This window comes from Hemicordylus capensis, chromosome 5 (genome assembly GCF_027244095.1).
Source record: "Hemicordylus capensis ecotype Gifberg chromosome 5, rHemCap1.1.pri, whole genome shotgun sequence".
NCBI classification, from domain to species: Eukaryota; Metazoa; Chordata; class Lepidosauria; order Squamata; family Cordylidae; genus Hemicordylus; species Hemicordylus capensis.
Genome location: NC_069661.1, coordinates 204,235,677 through 204,261,434, shown reverse-complemented (window position 1 = coordinate 204,261,434; position 25,758 = coordinate 204,235,677). Strand labels below are relative to the sequence as shown.

The following is a 25,758-nucleotide window of genomic DNA, read 5'->3' as shown; positions in this document are numbered from 1 at the left end:
GAGGCTGTGGCCAGGAGTGCTTTTTATCAGCTTCGGCTGATATGCCAGATATGTCCATTTCTGAAGACAATTGACCTCAAAACGGTGGTACATATGCTGGTAGCCTCTAGGCTTGACTACTGTAATGCATTCTACATAGGGCTGCCTTTGTACGTAGTTTGGAAACTATAATTGGTTCAGAGTGCGGGAGCCAGACTGGTTTCTGGGTTTACCCAAAAGGACAATATAACATTGATTCTACAAGAACTGCACTAGCTGCCAATATGTTTCCGAACTTTCAATACAAAGTACTGGTTATTACCTATAAAGCCCTTAATGGCTTAGGTCCAGGGTACTTAAGAGAGTGCCTTCTCTTTCATGAACCCTGTCACCTATTAAGATCATCTGGAGAGGTCCGGTTATGGTTGCCACCAACTCGTTTGGTAGAAACTCGGGACCAGGCCTTCTCTGTGGCTGCCCCAGAGCTTTGGAACTCACTCCCTGCTGCAATAGAGCATCTCCTTCTCTGTTTGTTTTTAGGAGGACCCTGAAGACTTACCTGTTTTTCCAGGCTTTTAACTGAAATCTAATTTTTAAATTTTCATGTGCTTTTATTTTTTATTATTTTTATCTTTTTATGAATTTTAAATGATTTATATTTTATATTATGTTTTAATTATGTACACCACCTAGAGATGTTGATATTAGGCGGTATATAAATTCAGCAAATAAACAAACAATCTCTCTCTTACACACACACACACACACACACACACACACACACACACACACCACTTTTCAACAAAAAATATCCTCAAAGCTGTTCACATAGCAAAAGGAATTAGGTTATGGTCCCCTGTCCCAATGACGCTCAGTCTAACAACGAAGACAACCCAATAACACCCACTGGGAGGAACTCTATTCTAGGATGAATAGGAAGGGGCAGTTGCTCTCCTAAATATAAGAAAGCCACTATGTTGGAAGATGCCTCTCTGCCCAGTTAGCACAGCAAATGGCTATATCTCATCCATATAAATGCTTCAATCAACAATCAACATATGCTTTAGCACACCCTAGTCCTCAATAAATTCCTGACCCTGTTAGTGCCTTTAAGAATTCCTAAAATATTGGTAGTTATGAATAAACGGTGGTGCTCTTATCCCTGGACTCCGGGGCCCAAGTCCAGGGCCTCCACACCCCCTTGGGCCCCCCAAATCCTCCTTAGCTTGCCTTGAGTGGTGTGGTTGCCACTGGGCCACAATGCCCCAGTTAGCCGAGTGTCTGTGCTGGGTGCTTTAGAGACAGAGGGGGGAGTAGGGCAAGAAATATGTGGGATGGGAATATGTTAAGTTGCGTGTTGATATGTTTCTGCTACTGCATATTTGCATAAATATACCCATTTTATATTCTTGTGAGTTCAGTTGCTGTTTGTTGCTCAATAGCCCACATGTTAACTATACTGTGTTTGTCACAGTGTGTGTGTGTGTGTGTGTGTGTGTGTAGGGGGATGATGTTTAACTTGCAGGGGTTGGGGGGTTCCAGCGGTGGGAGGGCCTCCAAAGCCCTTTAGGTCCAGGCTCCAAAATTACCTAAGTGCACCTCTGTGAATGAACAACAATATAAAGCTGGAGTTGTATATTGTGTTGTAGCCACCACTGTGAGTGCTGCCCTTACATCAAATTTGTGCCTGATGTCTCCTTGGCCTAGTTTGCTGGCTGACCACTATCAAGGAATGTTGAATATTTCTGCTTTGTGTTGCAACTGTTACTGCCTGCCATTTTGATAGCATATACAATAAAATGGGAAAGATTCTAGGAACCTAAAACACAGCCTAAAACCTATCCCAGCTGTTAGTGCAAAAATGTCTCAATGATTCTCTGAATTTCCTATGACGCTACACCATAAATGACAACAAATTTTAGATCTCCGTGTTATTTTAAGGGCTAAATATATAGATTCTTAAAAGGTGCAGTTTCAGTACTGATAAGTAAATTGCTTACCTCAGGAACAAAATATCTTTTGTCTTGATCCCAAAGTGGAGGCCAAATTATGATTTCCTGAAGCTGTTTAAATTTCTGGAAATTATCTAGCCACTTCACTTTCCCTTCCAAATCCCCTGGAAGATACACCATAGATAGCAAAGTTGGATAGCAAATCATGACATGTCTACAAAGTACCAGATTTGATTATAGGCATAAGCAGCCACTGTGGTGAAGAGAACCGAATCCCCTCCATGCTGCTAAATTCTATGAAAACCGATGTCTTGCAGATATTAGAGTATGAGAGTTCAAATTTAAGTTTTACCAAAGATATGTCACCAGACATTATTCTTCAGGCATTTACCGTGGTATGTTCTGTTTTGAGACAGATGTTTTTTTCTTCACAGTAAAAACTATGTTCTACCTGGGTTTGGGAGCTGTGTGCCAAAAGCCCAATTTTTGGTTGTGTGGAAGCAAGGTAGGAGGAAAACCTGGGTAGCTTTTCCTCCTATCTTGCTTCCACACCATCACTTCTACCCAGGTTTTCCTCTTTCCTTGCTTCCACACAACCAAAAATTAGAAGCACACACAGCTCCCAAACCCAGATAGAACAGAGTTTTTGATTCTGTGAATGACCTCACTGTCTGTCTCTCTGTCACTGCAATTTGCAAAGTTATTCATACACATTTCAATTCCTAGTTAGGGATGTTCAAGGACCCCGCCCCCGTGCAATGCTATTATGTTCATGTTTGCTGTTTAAATGTCCATTTGTTATATAATTCATTTAAAACCTGTTTATTTCCAAAGAATTCCCATTTTATTACCCTTCATTTGCATAATAAAGAGGCCAGGGGACATGCTTTATAGCATGGCAAACTTTTTTTAAAGTATAAAATGAGCATCTGAGCATCTCCTGGTGGCCACTATATTTTCACCCCACAATGCCCTGGACATTGCATTGGTTCAGGACATTGTGAAGGAAAAAAAACCCTAGGAGCTGCCAGGAGGAGTTCAGGTGTTCCTTTCATTCATACTTTAGAAACTAGTTTGTTTGTTTTTTAAGTCCACGACTCTGCCATGCTACAACTGTAACTCCCCGGCTCCCCCTTCGTTACTATAAGGATGGGGCTAGAATGGACTGTTTATCTGGACACCTGTTTCATGACAAATAAAAATGGGAGAAAATGGGCCCGATTCAGTTCAGTTTTCCATTTGTTCTGGAATGAATGTATACCCCTGGTCTGGGAGAACAAACTTGTAATAGCATGTAAGTGCTGAACAACTCAGGGTGCAAGCTGTTTGACCTTCATCTACTTACTTATAGATTTTTCCACCTTTTCCTTAATTGAACTGATGATCTCTTTCTCTGCTGCATCAGTACTTTTCCAGATATTCTTCAAGAGGAGAGGATAGCGGGTCAATTTGTGTAAAGGTGCAACCAGCAGTTCTGACAGATGGCGTCGTTTGCACAGTTCGTTCTGTTCACACCACTAATGAATACCAAGGAAAATCATGTGAAGACTATTGAATTCAGTGTGACCTCCTAACAGGAGTGATTGGTACCACCAGCCAATAGTCTGGTATACAGACAGAACATAAATTTCTTGGGGGATGTCGGAACATAACCTTTAAGTTTAGTTCAGATACTTACTGAGGGGCAATCCAATCCCATGGCTAAGGAACAAGAGCACACACCCCACCTTGCACCTAATGTAATGATGTGATGTAAGTGCCCAACAAGGAAGCCTGTACTTGTGGATACCTGATTTGTGGTGTTCACCCTGCTCAAAAAGTGGGGGCAGATTGTGCAGATCAGGCTTATGTGCATGCAGAGCTCCAAGTAGTAGAGGGAGAAGCGGGTAGGGATATGCAAGCCAGTTCTAATTCAAACCAGCTCAACATCAAACAGGCCCAGTTCAAGGGCTCAACATTGAGCTGGCCTCAAACTGAACCTGCCCCGGTTCAGCTCAAGGTCGAGCTAAACATCCGCGGCTGGATTTGGGGTTCTAATTGTTAATTTTTTTAAAATCTCATCGCCTCTAGGGGTGCTGCCATGGCTGCAGGGGGGGATGTCACCAGAGGTTCCCGCTCTCCCCATTGGCCTTCCCTGGGGTCATGAAGGTGTCCTTTGCACATGTGCGGTGGCCTCCAAAATGGCCGCTGCAACTACACCGAGGCCTGGAACAGGCCAAAAACTGTCTAAACGGGACTGTTATGATACAAGGGGAGGCCGGCAGGGGAAGAGAAACCTCCAGATACCACCCCCTCCACCACCACCACAGCAGCACTCCTGGAGATGGTGAGTTTGTTTGATTTTTTATTTTTAAACCCCCAAACCGGCTCAAACTTGAACCAAATGGGTATCTATGTGTGTTCGGGATTATTTGGGGTGGCACAAAACTGAACATGCCTGGTCCTGTTCAAGTCTTGTTCAGACTCGAACCAAACCAGGCAACCCAGTTTTGTGCACACCCCTAGAAGGGGGCATGCTCATAGGAACCTAGGAAGCTGCCTGATACCAAGTCAGACTAACTAGCTCAGTATTATCTACACTGACCCGTAGTGGCTCTCCAAGGCTTGAGGCAGGTGTCTTTCCCAGCCCTACCTGGAGACGTCAGGGAGTGAACTTGGGACCTTCTGCATGCAAGCAGATGCTCTACCACTGAGGTACAGCCTCATCCTCTAAGAGGAATATTTTACAGCAGACAGTGCTCACCTGTAGTAAAATGCAAACCAAGTAATCTTGTTCAGCAAAGGGGACAATTCACGCTCACTGCCACAAGACCACTTCTCCACACCCTGGAGATCATCACCAGGACAAGAAAAATGTATGGCAAGGCATGCGTATGGAACATACCTTCTCTTCTGACTAAAGCCTTTGCCTCTTTTGACCAATAGTCTTTGGCTGTGGGGCTATGCAAACAAATGTGGAACATTCACCTTGGCAGTACTGAATTGTATTGAATTTGGTCCAGTTAAACAATATTAAGAGCGGAGTTTGGCACATTGCTTTCCAAGTGAAGCTAAACAAGACCCCACCCCACCCCAAGTCATTTATGTTAAAGAATGGATGCTTTGCTTCCTGTATGTGCTTTCTAAAATGCTTTCTTTCTTTCTGTTTTCTTGAACAAGCCATGTATCCATAAATACACTAAACTGAGAAAGAGCACTTTTAAGAGTGGGCTCTGATGATGAATGTATCTTGCACCCATACTTTCCTTAATGTCCTGTACATGCATACTGTATCATACCTAATTTCTACAAATCTATCCTTCTGGTACTTTTCTTTTGGACTAGCTCTGCCCTTTAAAATTATATCATATTAGAAGTTGGATTAAAATAAAAGCATAATTTACTGAACTATTTCAGTCCTAGTTGGAAACCAAAAGAAAACACTCAAAAATGTCCCGTGCAATTTACACACCTAATTGATGTGTTAATTGCTAACTTTCTTTTACAGAATGGAAATGTATGCTCTGAATTAGGGGCTCTCAAACTAGCCTTAAGTTATTGGCACAGAAGCAGGGGCAGAGCCACCATTGCAAGGGGAGGGGGGGTTCAAAGAACCCGGGCCACCATGTCCAAGGGTCACACCCGATGCCTTAGCCACACTCCTGTGGCTGACATCAGCAGCTCTGTTTTGGAAAAGCTTTAGCCAACACTGGGTTCCCAGCCTGGCCAGAAATGCATCTCCCTGCCTTTACAAGCAGGTAAAAGCACTCCCCGCTGCTGTTGCAAATGCAGCGTTGGCTCTAATATACTTGCCAACAGGGCACACAGCCTGATCATGCAAACTCGGCCACACAAGCCCCACCACAACTCCTTTGTGTCAGACGCAGGGGTGGCTGGGGGCCGCTAGCCACCATTGGCAGCTGAGCATGGGCCGGTGGCAGCATTGCTACCCCCCTGCACAGAAGGAAATGGTTGCTACTAACTGTTTCCCCCACAAAGATGATATTTTATTGCTTGAAGACTTCCAGGAAGGGAGAACCTCCTGAAATGTAAGCCCATTGAGCCCTGCCTTCTGGGGCAGCAAAGAACAAGTCCGTGCCCTCTTCTGTGCCACAGTCCTCCAAGTATTTGAAGTGTGTTATCATGGCCACCCTCCGTCTTCTCTTCTTCAGGCAAAACACACCCGGCTCCTTCAACCTTTCTTTCTAGCTTCTTTTCCAGACCCATCACCATCTTTGTTGCCCTCCTCTTTATTGCAGTTCCTGTAGATCTGTATCTGTCTTAAAACGTGGGGCCCAGAACTGGATACAGTACTCCACAGTCTTTAAAATGTGCTTTACAGATGAAGGCAGTAGCTGGTTTTAGCTGCACACACTCACCTAATTGTATTTGGTGTATTAGATGAAAAGATTATATATAAGCAGGAGCGTAAGAAGCTCGCGGGTGGCCAAGGGGCAAACTCCTGCAGTCACCCCCTACCCCCTTCTAAACTGGGGTGTGTGCTCTAACCACACACACCTGCATCAATGTCAGTTGCAGCAGCGTGGCCTAGTATCGGCAATGGGGCACTCAACCCCATTTCTCCCCAGTCAGTGCTGCTTTCCAGTCTGGCTGGGAACTCTTTCCTCTGCCTTGTGACAGACCCATCGCCATATTGGTGTTGACTGGGGAGGATCAGGATTGAGCAACCCATCCCTACCATGCCCTGTGCTCCTGATGTTGATGTAGGGGGCAGGGCCTCTCCCAATCCTCTGCAGTCAGCACATTCCAGCTCTGACTGGTGGTGGGTTTCTTTCTCTGCCTTGCTGGAAGCAAGTTCCCAGCCAGCCAACACTGGAAAGAAGATGGGCAGAAGAGGGACCTGCCTTGCATTCCTAGCCAGTGAGCACTTTGTTTGTTGGCTGGGTGCAGGAGGGGGCAAGAGGGGTACCCTGGGGGAGGTGTGAGGGGGTGCCTTGGCAGCCCCCCCCAGACTCCGGCAGCCTAGGGACTGTCATCCCCCCCATCTCCATTGTCCCCATGCCCCTGTATATAAGAAGAGAACCTTGGAGCTGCTTTGTAATATCTGTTTTCTATAGCCTTAGTATGCAGGAATAAGAGAGGTATCATGTTTTATAGAGCACTGAATTTTGTAATGGAGAGCAATCCTTTTCAGACAAGCATCTTTCTCATTCCTACTTGGAGATGCCAAGGATTGAACCTGGGTCCTTTTGCATGAAAAGCACATATTGTGCTACTGCAATAATACTTTTTCAATTGAAGATGCCCAGATTTGTGCTGGACATTTCTAATGCAGTCTTTGTTCAACAGAAAATATCAACTGGGCACATACTGCAAATGTATCTGCCCTAGAAAAGACACCAAACAGTTTATCCTAGTTAAACTATCAGGCATATTTCCTGCAGCAAGCAATAATTTTTCTGTATGTTGTAAAAGTACTGCTATTATAGCAATACAAATCTTTCAACTGCTTTCATAATATAATATGATTTTGCCAGAGTTCTTATTTAGCATTTACAATCACTTTACTTTCAAATAGATTCCAAAGTCTTCTCTTTTCTTCAGTTTTTCCAAGTAAAAGACAGCAGATGTGTAATTCAGGCAGTAGATCTGGTGACTCTGACACAAGTTCCCTTGGAAACACTGCTAGACAAAAATATTAGCCATTAGCCATCAGAATACAAAAACTGACATATATTTTAATCTTATAATGCTCATTTTATATAAGTTGTAACACTGTTTACATGATCAGGGGGTATTTGAGATTGCTTAATAGCTGCTTTTTGCTTTGTGTTGGTTATTGTGTTGGTTATTATGAATCCCTACACACTGGGCATGATCTAATCACAATTAAACATTTAGTAATATTTAGACTGCCAGCCTATGTTTACATGTACATAGGCTTGTAGTCCTATGCATCCTACTTGGGAATAAACTTTAATTGAATTAAATTGGATTTACTGCTGAGTAAATGTGCATAGGATTATGCTGCAGATCTTTCTTAGTGAAATCAATGAGAAAGGCAAGGATTCTTGGGGAATTTTAGTTACATGCTCTTGCTTACTATTGGGTTCATTTCCAACTTTTTGCTTAGTTGTGCCAAATTCTAAACCTCATTGACCCATCAGCATAGCCAATGCAATGATGAATACCAGAGGGGTAGTCATGTTAATCTGTTGCAGTAAAAACAGTGGCTGTCATCCTGAATAATGGTGCACTTGCACAAGAATGCTGCCGAGCTGTGACACGTTGTGGTGCTCCATGATATTGCACAACCACTAGTGGCAGATTCGTGTCGCATGACTTGTCAATATCCTCTCTGCACAACATCCTTAAGCTAGCACATCAACATAAAGCTGCTCTTGCTACTATAAGTGTGTGTGTGTGTATATGTATATATGTCTGTGTGTGTATTTTACACACACACACACACACACACACACACACACACACACACACACACACACCGCTTTTCAACCAAAGTTCTCAAAGTAGTTTACATTTTAAAAAATCATAAATCTAGTTCCCTGTCCCTCCCCAAAGGGCTCACAATCTAAAAAGAAACACAAGGTAGACACCAGCAACAGCCACCAGAAGGATGCTGGGTTCGATAGGGCCAGTTGCTCTCTCTTTGCTAAATAAGAGGAGGGAATGATTGGAAGCAGGGTGGGAGGAACTTTGTTTTCTCTTTCTGTTTGTTTGTTCAGAACATAATGAAAATGATAAGATCTATTGACAGACTCTGCTGTCTGTTGGTGCCACTTGTCCTGGCCTGTGGCCTCTCCCCAGTCCTGGCTGATTGCAAGACCTTTTCCAGCTTGGTCTGTCGAATGGAGGGGAAGGGCTGCTGCAGCATTTACTGCTTTAGAAGCCAAAGCTGTGCCATAGGAGCAGCCAGTGGTGGGCCACCTGTAGAGAGCTGCCCTTTGGTGGTGGGACTGAGTGCTGGGATAGGGCATGCTGTCACTGGTTATACTTCCTCTGTTACAGGTAGTTTTGGCCTGATATAGATATGTGTTTTGGTTTATCGGGAGATGGGAGTAGTGTTTGGTGCCTCTGGGGTGGCTATTCCAGTGGTGGTGGGGAACAAAAGGAAATGTGATGTTGGCAGGGGCAGCAGGCCGTTACAGGGGAAGAGAGATCAGAAACATAATAGCTGTAACCCCTTCCAGTTCTCCTGCGAGTTCTTTGACCTTAGGGAGCAGAACCACCCACCCACTGAACTCTGCTTCTTTGTAATGCCAGGTCTTTTCAAAATAAAATAGAAGTAATCCACAACTTGATTGTGGATGATGGAGCCAACCTGGTGTGTATCACAGAGACCTGGCTGGGGGAGGCTTGTGGCCCAGTCTGGTTCCAGCTTCTCCCACCAGGGTACTCTGCTGTGGAGCGAGTGAGAGGTGGAATGGCTGTGGTCCATAAGAATAATATCTCCCTTATCAGGATTCCTGTCAGAGGATTAGCCTTTATTGAATGTGTGTACCTAAGTCTGGGCACCAGGGACAGATTGGGATTTCTGTTGGTGTACTGTTCACCCTGCTGCCCAACAGAATTCCTAACTGAGCTGACTGACTTGGTTGCAGAGTTGGCATTGGTTGATGTTGGTTGAGGACTTCAGTGTTCACGTTGGGACCATTTTGTCAGTAGCAGTTCAAGAATTTATAGTAACCATGAAAACTATAGGCCTGTCCCAAGTGGTCTCGGGACTGACGCACATTGCTGGTCATACACTCAATTTAGTCTTCTGCTCCATTAAGGGAGGTGTTCCATGGGTGGGGATGCCTGTGATTTCCCCATTGTCATGGAAGGACCACTACCTGGTTAAGATTGGACTAACAACCACAACCATCTCTGCAGGGGTGAAGGACCTATTAGGATGGTCCTATTAGAATGAAGGACCTATTAGGATGATCCAATAAGGTTCAAAGAGGTCTTGGAGGGTTTTAAGGTTGGTTCCGCCAGAAATCTTGTTGACACCCCGGGACTTGGAATAATAAACTAAATAGGGTGGTAGACACAATTGCTCCTAAGTGCCCCTCCCAACCCATTTCTAAATTAGCCCCTTTGTATACAGAAGAACTATGGGGGTTGAAGCGGCAAGGCAGGCGGTTAGAGTGCAGGTGGAGAAAGACTGTACTTGAATCCAATAGATTATAGTACAGAGTGCATATGAAGATCTATGCTCAGTAATACGTGTGTGTGTGTGTGTGTGTGTGTGTGTGTGTGTGTAATACACACACAGACATATATACATACACACACACACACTTATAGTAGCAGGAGCAGCTTTATGTTGATGTGCTAGCTTAAGGATGTTGTGCAGAGATGATATTGACAAGTCATGCAACATGAATCTGCCAATAGTGGTCGCGCAGTATCATGGAGCACCACAACGTGTCACAGCTCATCAGCATTCTTGTGCAAGTGCACCATTATTCAGGATGACAGCCATTGTTTTTACTGCAACAGATTAACATGACTACCCCTCTGGTATTCATCATTGCATTGGCTATGCTAATGTGTCAATGAGGTTTAGAATTTGGCGCAATACCACTTTTGAAGAAACCTGCATTAGATCCCTCAGAGTTAGGCAATTATAGGCCTGTCTCCAATCTTACATGGTTGGGCAAGGTGATTGAGAGGGTGGTGGCTTCTCAACTCTAGTCATTCTTGGAAGAAGCAGATTATCTAGACTCATTTCAAACTGGCTTTCAGGCAGACTATGGGGTGGTGATTGCCTTGGTTGGCCTGATGGATGATCTCCAATTGGGAATCAATAAGGGGAGGGTGACACTGTTAGTCCTCTTGGATCTCTCAGTGGCTTTTAGTACCATTGACCATGGTATCTTTCTGGACCGCCTAGGGGGTTGGGGGTGGGAGGCACTGCTTTTCAGTAGTTCTGCTCCTACCTCGCAGGTAGATCCCAGATGGTGTCACTTAGAGATTGTTGCCCTTCAAAGTGAGAGCTATTATATGGAGTCCCACAGGGCTCCATTCTATCTTCAATGCTTTTTAACATCTACATGAACCCGCTGGGAGATATCATCAGGAGATTTGGTGCTGGGTGCTATCAATATGCGGATGACACCCAGATCTATTTCTCCATATCAGCTTGGTCAGGAGATGTCTTAATGTCTCTAAATACCTGCTTGAAATCAGCAATGGGTTGGATGAAGGAGAACAAATGGAAGTGGAATCCAAACAAGATGGAGGTACTCGTTGTGGGAGGATGGAATTTAGGAGGTGGTTTAGATCTGACTGTTCTGGATGGGGTTACACTCCCCTGAGACATCATGTACACAGCTTGGGAGTACTTCTGGACCCAAACCTCTCCCTGATATCTCAGGTTGAGGCAATGGCCAGGAGTGTTTTTATCAACTTCGGCCCTCCTACAGAAGTTGGTTTACAGCTCCCATAATCCCTGGCTATTGGCCACTGAGGCTGGGGATTATGGGAGTTACAGTCCAAAAACAGCTGGGGGGCCAAAGTTGAGCAGGCCTGATTTATCAAGACAAACAACTTTAAAACAGTGGTGCATATACTGATAACATCCAGGCCTGACTACTGCAATGTGCTCCACATTGGGCTGCCTTTGTATGTAAACTGCAATTGGTACAAAATGTGGCAGCCAAGTTGGTCTCTGGGGTCATCCATAGAGACCACATTACTCCTATTTTAAAATAACTACACTGGCTGCCAGTTAGTTTCTGGGCAAAATTCCAAAGTGTTGGTTATTACCTATAAACCCTTGAATGGCTTAGGCCCAGGGTATTTAAGAGAGTGCCTTCTACTTCATGAACCCTGCTGCCTATTAAGATCATTGGGGGAGGTCTGGTTGCAGTTGCCACTGGCTAGCTTGGTTGCAACCAAAACCCAGGCCTTTTCTAGGGTTGCCCTGAGGCTCTGGAACACACTCCCAAACGAAATCAGAATCTCCCCATCTCTGATTGTTTTTAAGACCTGTTTCAGACCTGAAACAGACCTGTTTCATCAGGCTTTTAGTTTATGATGTCAAAGTTTTATTTATGGTAATTTAAACCTGTTTCATATAATTTTTAGGTTTTAGTTGCTGTTTGTTTAATTGTAAACCGCCTTGAGATTTTAATTAGGGCAGTATATAAATGAGTTAAATAATAAATATAATAAGAGAATAATCACTTCTTTGCACAGTTAGCAGGGTTAGCGCAACACTAGTCTGGCACATAGTGGGACTTGCATGCACAACGTTCTTGTGCAAGCACAATGTCCTGCCACAAGCAGACCTTTAGGATATTGGCCAGTGTCTTCTTGTGGCATCTCAAAGACTCACAAATGTATTGTAGCTTAAGCTCCTGTGGACTAAAGGCTACTTCATCAGATATATGGTCTTTACTTTTGCTTGTGTCAGATCAACAAGGGGACTTCAGATATTATAACATATAATATTATAAGATATCATTGCAGCAAAAAACTCATGCACGTCTACTTTTTGCCACATGGTGTCATGTGTGAAGCTTCTCACAGAGACTGAAGTGAGATAATGGTATGTTACCTCAGGAAAACTTACTGTGAAAACAAGCTTCCTCAAATGTCCTGTTTGTCCTACTACCAGATGACATTATTCAATGGATGTTAGTACTTTTACCTCTTCAAGCACAGAGATGAAATCTATGGAGGACATAGGCTTGACAAGATGATCCTTTATAGCACTAAAGAACCTGGTCACGAAGTTGAGGCTCACCTAGTAAAGAGAAAGCAGCATTATTTAAGATGACCTCGGGATTAAATAGACTTGAAGATACAGAATGGCTACTGTGCTTTAACATTTTAGGGTGATACTACTCACATTTAGTCCTTGTTACTATATTTGCTCACAGATGTGTACATGTGTACAATACTTACATGTGTGTGGGTGCTTTTATAACTGGGAGAGTTTAGCTCCATAACCCAATCTGCAAGCGTGCATAACAAATGGACCACAGTCAGGACACAGGCAAACGTCAATATTAGGGTACCTCAGAGGAGCAACAGACTCCGAGACCTGACTTTTGAAACAAAGTTAGAAAGAAAGAAAGAAAGAAAGAAAGAAAGAAAGAAAGAAAGAAAGCACAGCAATACCCCACGAGGAATGCCCAAGGCTATTGTTTTCATCTCAACAGTGATTCTGGAGCCTGAGTGGTACAATTTGCCAACTTAGGGCTTAGCAGCCAGTGACTCAGCTGAGAAAGGGGAACGGTGTTGAGTACATAGCGGGTACTCAGCCGGGTGGCTGAAACAAGTAGTTTGAGCCACCCAACGATCACCGCATTAGCCCAGTATCCAGTCCCAGGCACAATTTTGCTCATATAATACAGTCTTGGAGCATTACCCAAAATGGAATTAAAATATTTGACAAGGAGTTATGTCTCCTTGTAGCAATGTGCACAAACTAAGGTTCGTGCACAGGTTTGGCACCGCAGGGAGGAGAGTGGCAAAGCAGGATCTTTAAAGAAGAGGAGAGCAGGTCCTTACCTGCTCCCCACTGCGGCATGCAACTTCCTGCTGTAGCGGCACTCATTCCAAGTACCCGCATGAAGCACGGGCATGCACATGGCATCCATGCATGCATGAGCACCATTTGCGTGGTCAGGGACATGATGCTGACCACACAGATGGTGTCTGCGCATGCGCGTGCCGGTGCCAAATGCAGATACTTGAGATGTGTGCCGCTGCAGCAGGAAGCTGCATGTGGCAGCGAGCAGGTAAGAACCGGATCTCCTCTTATTTAAAGATCCTCCTTGTTGCACCCCTCCCCATGGCACCGAATCAGTCCTTTGAACCTTGGTTTGTGCACATCCCTGTCTCCTTACAAGACACTGCGGCTTTCCACATGAGCAGTGTGGAGAGCCGTAAGGGGTTTGGTGCACATGAGCATCTGCCTAGCCCTGGGTGGCTGGATCGGCCGCCCACACAATTACCAGCTCCATCATGGAGCCGGTAGGGGCAGCGGAGATTGGAGGCCACCTGGCCCCTGGAAGTCCCAGAACACTCAGTGTGAGTTTGCGGGGCATTCGGGGGAGACCCCAGAGGCTGGGAGCCTTGTCATAGCCTTTCAGTCAGGGGTTTTCTCGTGAGTCGCCACAGCACGGAGTCGCCACAGTGACTCACAATCAAAGAACCCATTTTAGGGGAGGGGTATTTAAGTGGACTAGCTGCCGCTGAACCACCGGGCTTGCCTGCGAGCCAGGTGGTTCTCATGACTGCTGGAAAGTAGGCTGGGCTCCCTTAGCCCACTTTCCAGGGGTCATGAGAAAAGACTCAGAGTTTGTGGGGAACATTTTCTGAACTCTTCTGCTCCAGCTACAACAGAAATGCACAGGGACTAATGTATAGTTAGAAAAAGGTTTTCTGGAACACCATGGAACACATGAGTACCATGCTAAACATTGCTACCTCAAACTGCAGCCCAGGGTCTCCATATTTTGTTATCGAGGGAGGCACACTGGAAACTACAAAAGGAGGCTTCATGCGGCCACATTTGGTATGCAGCTTGTAAGTGAACCATGGCACCTTTATGACAAATTCATTATTTGATCTAATTTCATGCACTTCATATGCTTCATTTTCCAGCAAGGTTTAAAAAAAAAAAAGATTCAAACTGCTTTGGTCCCATTAGTGAAATTATTTGAATTTAATCAACAACAAGATTAAATCACCAGCAAGAAAGGCCACAATTCAGGTGCATATCACTTCTGACGTTTACTTACTCTTATGTTACTCTCAGTATGGGATCTAAGGTCTTTTGCTCTTTTCTCACCTGATTTAACTCTTCCAAGTTTGCAAAAAGTAGCCCAGCATCCACATCTGAGAGGAACTCCTTGCTTTGCAGATACTGTAATGTATGCATAAATACCTTGGGGTGGGGAATACAGTAATTTCCAATTAATTTTTTTTTATAGCCCTGGATTCTAGAGTTGTCACAGGTCCTCTTAGGTCAAGGAAACGTTTCTTATCCAAGTCCATCACAGCACCAGAAAACACAATAAATAGCCTTCTCTTGACAGGCTCTGTCCTATCTGCCTCTATTGTTCAAGATACCCATTTCTTTAAAAAAACCAGCAATTTCCCCTGCAAAAATCTATGCACTCATATACACCAAATGCACAGGGAGTTGCCCTATTTATTTCTTGGAAACCTTGTACATTCTCTAACTGTTTTATAGCTGCTTCCTTCATACACACAAGGAAATCTTACGTAGATTTAACGAAGTAGATTTAACTTATTCAGCGACAGCTTCATTTTCTCCTTCTTCTCTTGACTCCTCCCCCACACTCTCTAACGCATCCCCCTTCGGACAAACATCCAAAACAAACTGCAAAAAATTACTGAATAGAATATCAAACTGGTCAGCCAAAACAGCAGTTATGGCAGCAAAGTGACATCAAATTGCATCAGTTTTTCAATTCATGTTAACTATTGAATTATTACACTCAGCGCAGTTAATCAGTTAACTCGGATTGGGCTACCTTGAAGGCTTCCATTCTAAAGAATGGCACACAATGTTTTTCATGAGGACCTCATCCTCCTATGTATCTGTTCAAGTAGTCCTTCAACAGTCTCCAAAACATTTGCTTTGAAAGAAGAGCTGCAGGTGTTGTAGCGGAAACTACATGTGATCTTCTTCACATGTTTTAATTATCATATATAGTGAGTGACTGCATATAGTTCAGGTCCCCTTTAAAGACTATACCAAGAGCACTTTGGATTACAGTGCAACATACACAAAAATTTTCAATTTTAGATTCAGCTCTACCTCTAACTCCTGAACAGGGGTGTAGCTAGCGGGGAGAGGGCCGTGTTCGCCCCTCTCCCCGGCGGCTCCTCAGAGTGAGGGAGATAATGAAGAAAATAGGGAGGGGTGGACCTGGGGGCCCCTCAGGAGTTGGGGCCCTGGGTTCTTTGTGTTGGAAGTGAAGGACTTTGCGCTGTCTCATGTCTCAGTGACAGAGGGGGACAGACTAGTGAGTCAGAGGGCTAGAGAGGTCAAGACATTGGTCATCCCTTCTCTACTGCTCTGACACTATCCCTTTGGTATGTAGATTGCTATTCTTAGGGACTCCCTTCCTTCCTTCCTGCTACTTCCTCTTTCCCTTTCTTCTCCCTTGCAACATGCATGTTCCTCTCTCCCTGCACCATGTGTGCAGAGATGCAGAATCCCTCTGCATCCAGCTAGCTAGCTAGATTAGAGATCCTATCTCTCCACTTTACTATCTAGAATGGAGTTCACTAATAAAGACTCCTTATATTGATTGGAAACTATGAACTGGCTCCAAGTTATTTTACTCTCAGCATACACACATGCCTAGGCAGACTCCGCGGTGTTTTGCTTCTGTGCACTCTGCTGTAATAGAAGGGTATCTCTTACCAGAGAGAACTTCCAACACTTTGAACCCATCCATTCAATTATAGCTATGCAATTTCTGGTTAATATAATTCCCATTTAAGAAGGGGCTAGTTGTGAGGATTATTTTTCCAAAAGTGTGTGTATGTGAGAGAGAAAGAGACAGTGCAGGCCTAAGCATATTTACTTCAAAGTAAGCTCCACTGTGGCCAATGGGACTTACTCCCTGGTGGGTGTGCACAATATTTCAGCCTTAATTTCCAAGGGCAGGTTATAAAGCAGCTGGCTACTGGCAAGCACAGATATAAAAACAAAGGAATACCGTTTCACACAATCACCAGCAGGTCTCGATGCTCCTTTTTTGTATCTTTGACTTTATTTCCCCAGTTCTTGGCATATAACTTCCTGCACCCTGGATTCTTTCAGTGCAGAGGGCAGCTTCACATGACCATCAGCAAGTCCCAAAGCCAGGGAAATGTTGGTAGAACAACGGGAACCATGAGCACATGCTCCTAGCGGGCGATGGACATGTTGTGTGAACCTGCCCAAGTCTGGTTCCTGTGCCAAATGCCTCTCATTCTACAAACTTCCTCTGCCCTCTTGGAACCAAGATATGAAGTTGGGCATAGGAAACAGGTAGAATGTCAGGCAGATGGTGCGGGAACTGGACTTGGTTGGGTTCACATGATATGCTGGCCAGGAGTGTGCTCTTGCAGTTCCCAAAACTTTACCATTTCCCCAGGTTTGGGACTTGCTGACAGTCTTGTGAACCTGCTGCCTATACTGAAAGAAGACAGGATCCAGGAATCTATAGTATAGCCCAGAACGGAAAATCGAGTCAAAGGTGCAAGAAAGGAACTATGCACACTATCAAATCATAAAATGACACTCTGAAAAACTGTGTTATTGCACATTCATGTGACAGTATTTCCAAGCAAGCAGTGACTATGAAGGTCATAATGAATGGCTGAGGCACTTTCTAATCTCTGGCCTGATGTTAAGGCTTGCTTGTATCACTGGAGCACATGCTGAATGAGATCCATGTCTATCACCACTCAGGGCTGACTTTCTGAAGCCACTTCTTGCTGGAAAGATAAGCACTGTGTTAAATTATCCTCATTTCAGATGGATGGGTAGCTTTTGACGTGCGGGAAAAGATTATGAAGTTCAAACTTACCACTTTGAGAACCAGTAGGTGATCAAGGAAATACGTGCATTCGGTTGTGAAAAGCTCCCAGAATGCTTCTTTTTTCTTTGTGTCTAATTGATCATCAGTGGCTTTTTGCTCAACTTGATGCATCTCCATGATTTCATGCCAGGCCTTATCCTATCAATGAAGAATACAAACCATTCATCCATGAAGTAGTATTTTTCTAAACAAAGCCTCTTAACTTTAACCACTGAAAACTACAGTTGGTGCCAATTACTCTTGTTTGGGTTATCATTGCTTTCTTTCTCTACTTCAGTGTTTATAGTGTTAAGCAAGCCAGCTCAACTATGCCCCCCCAGCTGTTTTTGGACTACAACTCCCATAATCCACAGCCACAGTGGCCAATAGCCAGGGTTATGGGAGTTGTAGGCCAACAGCTGCAGGAGGGCCGAAGTTGAGCAGGCCTGGTATTAAGGCTCATACAATATAAGAACGACAATCATTAGTTTTCTAAAGGTAATTAAACCAAGGGAAGCCAAAACAGGAGGATAAAAATGAGGACCATATGCAAGATACATCAGTATTATATTCATATAAAGTATTTTTGTACCTTAGCACTATGAAATTCATACCCATGACACTCTGATATATTGATAGTTACAGTGGAAAGGCAGTTTCCGAGGTCTGATATTTGTTTGTGTTTCTCTTTATCCTGTTTAAAGAAACTTGTAGATTAATTCATAGTATACATAACCATGAGTTTAATTATACTGGCACATAAGTTTAATTATACTGGCACAACAGAAGAGATGAGGAGTGTTTTCAACATTTTCCATTACAAACCCTGAACATTCTATTTCTTATAAAGACAAAGGTATCCCTAATCTCTCGGAAACTGTGACAAAACTGTGGATCAACCAGGAGACAAGAGACACCACCCCTCCAAATTTGGTGCAAATGCATTGCAAAACAGCTGAAATACAGCAGTGAAGGTTTATACTCCTAAAAAGAGGTTTCAAAGTTTTGGTGACCCTTTTTCACCACAAATAATGTATATTTTTAAATGTTTGATGTCTTTTTAGCATTCCCCTCAAATTCAGATCCATAGAGGACTGGTGCCTTTTGCTGGTTTGAAAAACATTAATCTTTTCAAGTAATCACTGTTCGAAATCCCCATAATGACAGGGAGAATACCTAAGGGAAAATTAGCTAAGAGCATAACTGTGTCTGCCCTCTGAGAATCCTGATGTCAAAGTTGGGAGGGGCAAGTCCTGGCAGTTTCTAGCAAAGTCCTTCCTGGTTCTAAACATAGGTGCCTGATAAGGACAGTCTATGAGCATGCTGGCACTGGGATAGTTAGACAACCATTCCTCCTCCTCCCTTTCATTACATGGACACTTATTTCCCCCTCTGCCCCCTTTCTCTCACACCCACCAAAGCAGGGAAGCAGAGGCCCTCAGCAAAGCTTGGAATACATTACTAGAAAGTAAGCCCATTGATTCAACTGGAGTTTACTTCTGAGTAAACACATATAGGAACCAGGACCAGCAGAGATCCTAGGCAAGAATGTGGGTAGGGTTGCCAACTGTCCCTCATTATTCAGGATGTCCCTCATTGGGATGAAATGTTGGTTCCTATAGGGACAGCATTTGTCCCTCATTTATTCAATAGCATATGTTTCAATTACATATTCGTCAATTATACTCAGGCTCTTGATTACCACTGCATACACCTCCCAGCTCCCCCCCCCCGCCCCCCAGCCAGTCCCCACAAACTTGTGGCTCTCATTCTGGCAATGAAATGTTGGCAACCCTAAATGCGGGTTCTCTTTCCTCCCATTCCTCTCAGCCCCTCAGCAAAGCATAGGAGGGGGAAAAACCTTTTATTTCTCTGAGGCATACTTCTGAGTAAAAATGTATAGGACTGGGACCAAGGACCTCATGCTAGGAAGTTTCAAAGGAGGAACCTCAAGGAAATCCTAAAAAACCATTGCCACCCAGCATCAAGAAACCATCATACTGGTATAGACTGCTCTTGAACATGGAGGTTCTCCATCAGAGCCAAACTGCCAGTGAATATGGAAGTTTAACTTGACCATACTTAAGAAATGAACTGCATTGGCTGCAAATATGTTTCCGAGTAAAATGCAAAGTGCTGGTTATTACCTATAAAACCCTTAATGACTTGGTCCAGGGTGCTTAAGAGAGTGCCTTCTTTGTCAAGAACCCTGCTGCCTATTAAGATAATTAGGGGAGGTCTGGTTACAGTTGTCACCAGCTCATTTGGTGGCAATTCAGGACCGGGCCTTCTCTGGGGCTGCCCTGGTGCTTAGGAATATGCTCCCTGTCAAAATAAGAGCATCTCCATCTCTGGCTGCTTTTAAAAAGACCCTCAGGACACACCCGTTTTCTCAGGCTTTTCACCGAAATTAATTTTAAACTGTTTAATTGTTTTTATCCTGTGAAATTGTTTTAATTGTTTTCACTTTGTTTTATATTTGTTCTGTTTTAAATTGTGCACACCACCTAGAGATACACATACCAGGTGGCAGAAAAATATGATAAATAAATAATGGGCAATTTTTATTCATGCATCTTAGGTATGGAGGTACTACTCAGTCTTTCAAGAATGCCAGACTATAAAATTATGGCCCTTGCATGGTACACCTGGTCCTCGAAGGAGCACAGGACCCAGATGGCTGCTAAAATGCTAAGCCTGACTCATGGCTCAAACCTAGTATTGCACAGAAGAAAGGGCCCTTACACCCAATTCGATGAGTTGCTGTGTTCCTCAAAGATTCATAGAGACTAGCTGGGCCAGGTGCAGAGCATCTGAGCCTCTAGCTGCCTGCCCCGTTCACCCCCTGCAGCCACTTCCCCGCCGCCCGCCGCCTCCCTCTCCCCGCCACCTGCCACCGCTGTTTCCCCTGTTACCATTGTTTTCTCTCCCACCCACCTGGCCCACCTGGCTTCTTCCTTCCCCTGCCCGCTGGCCTGCCTGCCGGCCAGCCACCTTCTTTCCCAGCCGCCTTCACCGCCGTTTTGCCTGCCCGTCCTCCTGCCCGTGTGGTGCAGGGCCCACCACCATTTTGTCTTCTCGCTCATCCTGCCATTGGCCAACTGCCCACTGCAGTTTTCTTCGGCCACTGCCACTGCCTTTCCCCCCTCTCCTACCCATCCTGAGGCTAGCCTATCCGGCAGCTCTCCAAACACTTGTGAAAGCTGCCACGCATGGGATTAGCCACGGGTATGCCTCAGAGAATTAAATATATAGATGGAGGGGATCTTGCTGGCCATCTAGATCTACCCCCTGCTCCACGCAGAAAATGCAGACCTACGGCATCGCCAACATATGGCTGTCCAGTTTTTCTGCTTGAAGACCTCCAGTAAGGGAGAGCCCATAAGCAATGGATTACATTGTTGAACTCCTCTTCCGGTTAAGAAGTTTCTCCTAATGCACAATGGTAAACTGTTATCTTCCTCTGCTATTGTGCAGTCTCTTAAGAGATACTTCCTTTTTACTTTCCCACTCCTTGAAAAAAAAAATAATCTAAGCATTTAGGCAACATTAATGAAGGATGTATGGATATGTTACTGCTTAGGTACATGCACACCTGGGCACTTTCCAGATTAGATCCTGCAATGGGGTCACGTCGTATCTCGGAAGTGTGCTTCCACACTTTCTGCGTTGTGACACCACAGTCCCTACGTTAACAGCAGGGTGCCATTCACATTTACAATGCCTTGTTCCAAATTTAATCACTGTGATATAGAGCTAGGATGTTGTATATCCGGCGTAAGAAAGTTGCTGTTTTTTCAGGTTGTTAGTGTTTTCAGGTTGTGTTTTCGGGTTAGTGTTTTCGGGTTAGTGTTTTCAGGTGGTTAGTGTCCATGAGACTGCTCCCCCTGCTGTTTATGTTTCGAATGCGACTTGCCTGAATGGAGGCATTTTGCTGCTGTTGAGCAGCTAGTCTGGAAAGTATCCTGGCATTGTTTAAAACAAAATCCCTATGCCTGTCCTTCACCATCTCAAAACAACTCAATGTGGGAGCATGTATGGACAATAACAGTACAAAATGCATGGAGAAAAGAAATAGGAAGAGAAACATTAAGAAGTGGTACAAGGACTGCTGGTGGGGACAGATCCTTAGATTTTTCAAGCAGTAAAATATCAGTTGGTCAGAAGTTGGGGGAAGCCTTTAGAAAATACTCACAGTTCCTTTTTTAGCAAATGGCCACCAGGACTTTTTGGATTCTAATGCATGGAACAGAAACAAAGGCATTGTTAGCTAAAGAAACAAAAAGATCTTTCATGGAAAATTTGACTCTATCAAGAGTCAAAAGTCCGTGATATTTAATTATGTGCATAGAGATGCAGAGTATAGCCACCAAAATTCTAACCAATGTTTTCTTGGTAAACCAAAATCATATTATCTGCCTATAACTGAGTCGGTGGCCAACATTCTAACTAATTCTTTGCTTGTGCAAGGATGTTGCACTAAAGCAAGGCTGTTGTGCTAGCTACCACTGTTCCCTCTAACAGGGATTCCCAGACGTTTTTGACTACAACTCCCATAATCCCCAAGCAAAAGCCATTGCAGCTGGGATTCTGGGAGTTGTAGTCAACAACGTCTGGGAGACCCTTTTAGATGGAACACTGCTAGCTACTTGTGCAAAGTCTGGAGCTTGCATTCCAGACTAGTGTTGTGCTGGTGCAACAGGTGCATGCCTCATGTTTTGAAGGAAACTTTTGCACAATAGTGCAATAGCACCATTCCAAAAATCCCAGAGCTTTTGCACAGCCATGTGAGTTTCTTGTTCTAGTGCAACTTTGCTTGTTGCACAAGAACAGCATTAGTCAGGATGTCAGCCACTGTGTTCAGAGTGGCCTCAATCAGGTGCTCACTTGGGCTCCAGCGTACAGAAGGGGTTTCCTCACTAATTCTAATGTTTTGTAAATGGAGAATTTCTCAGTTTGAAGCACACTGGGAAACTCCTTCTCACACAGAATTCCTGTGTGTACAAGAGAAGAAGTGGGATTGCTCTCACTGTGTATGCTACTGATTTAGAGTAAAATTAAATGGTACTGCAAGCATGTGATTGGGGCCAACAGGCTTGTTTTCTATTCAGAAAACAATAGCTAGATTTGGACTGATGTGGGGCACCAATGGGAGTTTGCACCCCAGGCAAATAGGATCTGGAGGGGAACCAGACTAGGACCATGGCAGAGCCAGAGAGTTAAACTTTTCCTCCTACTACACCACAGTCCCAAGCCAGTTTTCCCCCCAGGGCAAAAAGCTGTGGGAGGCCCAATCAAGATCAGAACTGTGGTGGGGGCAGAGGGTTAAGCCCTTTCTTTCCCCATGCCATGGTCCTGATCCGGCTATTATTTACTGAATAAAAAACAAGAATGCTGGCCCCAATTATGTGTTGGAAGTTAAGGACTTTGCATTGTCTCTTGTCTCAAAGACAGTGGAGGACAGACTAGTGAGTCAGAGGGCTAGAGGATCAAGACATTGGTCATCCCTTCTCTACTGCTCTGACACTATCCCTTTGGAATGTAGATTGGTACTCTTAGGGACTAACTTCCTTCCTCTCTTCTCTTCCTGTTTTCCTCCTACCTTGCAACATGCAAGCAAGCTCCTGTCCCTGCACCATGTGTGCAGAGAAGATGCAGAATCCATCTGCATCCAGCTAGCTAGCTAGATTAGAGATCCTAACTCCTCACTTTCCTATCTAGAATGGAGTTCTCTAATAAATGCCTTATATATTGATTTGAAACTATGAACTGGCTCCAAGTTACTTTACTCTCAGCATACATGCATGCCTAACCAAATTCCGCTGTGTTGTGCCTCTGTGCACTCTGCTATAATTGAAAAGGGTTTCTCTACCAGAGAGAATTCCCAACATTATGTGCTTAAAGTAACATCTCTTTTGACCTTAATTTCAATCTAATTACAAGGAAGGTTCTACCCAGCTTGGTGTCATCCTGGATACTTTCTGATGCATATCAAGCTTGTGAGGTCTGTACTGTAGTATATAACTACCCACCCAGCATCTTTAGGGGATTAAGTGTTGTGTTGGTGCAAACATGCTATGCACCACGTTGTTCTTGTTTAAAAAGAACTATTCATCTCAGTACTATTCCTTCATTGAAGCCAGGCGGGGCTAAACTGTAGGCACAGTGCCACATGGTCTAAGGCAGGTCTGCTCAACTTAGGCCCCCAGCTGTTTTTGAACTACCAGTCATATAATACCCAGCGACAGTGGCCAATTGCCAGGGATTATGGGAATTGTAGGCCAACATCTGCAGGAGGGCCTGCTGCTGAAGTTGAGCAGCCCTGGTCTAAGGGATGACAAGGTTCAAGGCACTCAAGTAATTTCTGTTTTAGAGCCCATCCAGATATTTTCCTCCCAGTCTGACCTGAACTTTGCAGTGATGCTGAATGGCGTAGGAATTCTGCTGCACTGTCTGATATCAAGAGGTCTCCTGGGAACATCTCAAATCCAAGCAAACTCACCACCACTGAGCTATGCCTGCGTTCTCTTGAACGGCGTGTACTGCAAGGAGACACAAACATTGTGCATTAATACCTCCAAGAAAGAATATTCAGGATTGAGGAGTCAGTCACTTTAAAGGCAAACTTGAGTCTGTTTTTCCTCAAAAGAGCCCAAAATTCATATCCAAATATTGCCACTGCCAATTTAAATGGTAGGAAATTATGCTGACAATGCAAATGCATACTCAGAGGTCAATGATATTAGTTCAACTGGCCTTATTCCCACGTCAGTGCACAAAGGATTCTGGTGTAAGTATATCAGAACTAAACCTACATAATTGCCTCATCAGCTGTGCCACACCTCAGCTGTGGAGGTTGCAGCTTGTTTGATAGAAGGCACTTTTTAAAATAATGGCCATTGTCCTCAAAAAGGAGAGAAAAATATATCATATCATGAAGGGAATCACCTGATCTTCATGGCAAGATGGTAAAGGTGAATGGAACTCAATAAGGAGATGCAGCTATGGCAGGAGATTGTAAAAGTCTCTACAGACTGGCCATTTCATGTGTGTCAGCCAAAAGACAAAATGTGCAAGATGACGGAATGAAATTTAGTCATTCATTTAATTGAACCTTGATCCAAATTTATGACCTCTCATGTTCTTTGGTTCAGGTAAACCCTATTCACATGATATGTTCAACACTAGTACAAGGTACAGATCTGTACACAGATACAGTTGTTTAAATTTCTTTAACCCATTTTTCTATCGCCTATAACCAGTTTAATTATCGCTTCAGCACAGCCCGCCAAATCATTTCAGAGGAGTGGGGAGCGGGACCTTTCAGGCCGGGTAAAGCAGGTCCTGACCTGCTCCTTTGCCGTCCCCTCGCCTTTCCTGCTGCAAGGCTGCACCTCTCAGAGGTCCATGGGCAGCTGCTGTGCTGACCCAGCAGCCTGAGCATGATGGCAGGACACACATGGCTGCTGTGCATGTGCAGTGGCCATGTGCGTTCTGATGCCACGTGCAGGCTGCTGGGTCAGCGCAGCAGCTGCGCACGAACTTCTGAGCGGCACAGCAGGAAAAACGGTGGAGTGGCAGAGGAGCAGGTAAGGACCTTCTCATAGCACAAAGTAACATAAAGTGATGGGGAGGGGGGAAACCCCTGCAAGTAAATCAGTGTTGTAGATGAGTTGACTGTTAGTACTGTTTAGAGTTTGGGAAAAGCAAATATGTGCTGTGTTTAGTCAACCATAACAACAGAGTGAAATGTCACACCCTGTGTGATAAGGTGTGTTCAGGTCACATACAGGTTACCTCAAGTTCTAAAACTGTAGAGCAGGGGAGCAGCCCGAGGCTCTCCAAATTGCAGCTGGGGATGATGGAGAGTCTCAGGTGGGCCACTTGTACTGTAGAGTCTGTTTGATCTATGGACCCCTGCTAACCGAGCAAAGAGACAACTTTTAAAGTGGCGATTCTCTTATATTTAGCAGGGGAGAGCAACTGGCCCTATCCAACCCCAGCACAGCATCCCTCCAGTGGCTGTTGCTGGTGTCTACCTTATGTTTCTTCTTTTTACAACAAAAATTTATATACCACTTTTCAACATAAGTTTCCAGATTGGTTTACATAGAGAAATAGCAAATAAATAAATAAGATGGCTCCCTGTTCCTGAAGGGCTCACAATCTAAAAAGAAACATAAGGCAGACACCAGCAACAGGTACTGTGCTGGGAGTGGATAGGGCCAGTTACTCTCCCCCTGCTAAATAAAGTGAATCACCATGTTAAAAAGGTGCCTCTTTGTCCAGTTAGTAGATTGTGAGCCCTTGGGGGACAAGAG

The 25,758-nt window shown here is 44.3% G+C and overlaps 2 protein-coding genes across 4 annotated transcripts in view; one reads left to right on the top strand and one right to left on the bottom strand.

Annotated features, from left to right (window-relative positions):
• The window catches only part of PLEKHG7 (pleckstrin homology and RhoGEF domain containing G7), a 39,946-nt gene extending 15,992 nt beyond the window's left edge, over window positions 1–23,954 (bottom strand). The window contains exons 1-8 of one of the 3 annotated variants that reach the window (XM_053252980.1): window positions 23,843–23,954; window positions 21,633–21,673; window positions 18,030–18,131; window positions 17,447–17,596; window positions 12,535–12,630; window positions 7,440–7,553; window positions 3,277–3,448; window positions 1,980–2,095 (exon numbers count right to left, since the gene is read on the bottom strand). In XM_053252980.1, the coding sequence (XP_053108955.1) occupies window positions 1,980–2,095; window positions 3,277–3,448; window positions 7,440–7,553; window positions 12,535–12,630; window positions 17,447–17,596; window positions 18,030–18,131; window positions 21,633–21,673; window positions 23,843–23,918 (867 nt within the window). In that variant the 5' untranslated portion in view covers window positions 23,919–23,954. Of the gene's footprint in view, window positions 1–1,979; window positions 2,096–3,276; window positions 3,449–7,439; window positions 7,554–12,534; window positions 12,631–14,685; window positions 14,782–17,446; window positions 17,597–18,029; window positions 18,132–18,613; window positions 18,704–21,632; window positions 21,674–23,842 lie in introns of those variants that run through there. The other 2 variants (XM_053252981.1, XM_053252982.1) reach the window with 2 other exon arrangements.
• Window positions 4,130–25,758, top strand: part of LOC128326329 (opsin-VA-like) — a 39,129-nt gene continuing 17,500 nt past the window's right edge. Inside the window, exon 1 of the mRNA XM_053252985.1 lies at window positions 4,130–4,257. Coding sequence (XP_053108960.1) covers window positions 4,173–4,257 — 85 coding nt within the window. The 5' untranslated portion in view covers window positions 4,130–4,172. The remainder of the gene's footprint in view (window positions 4,258–25,758) is intronic.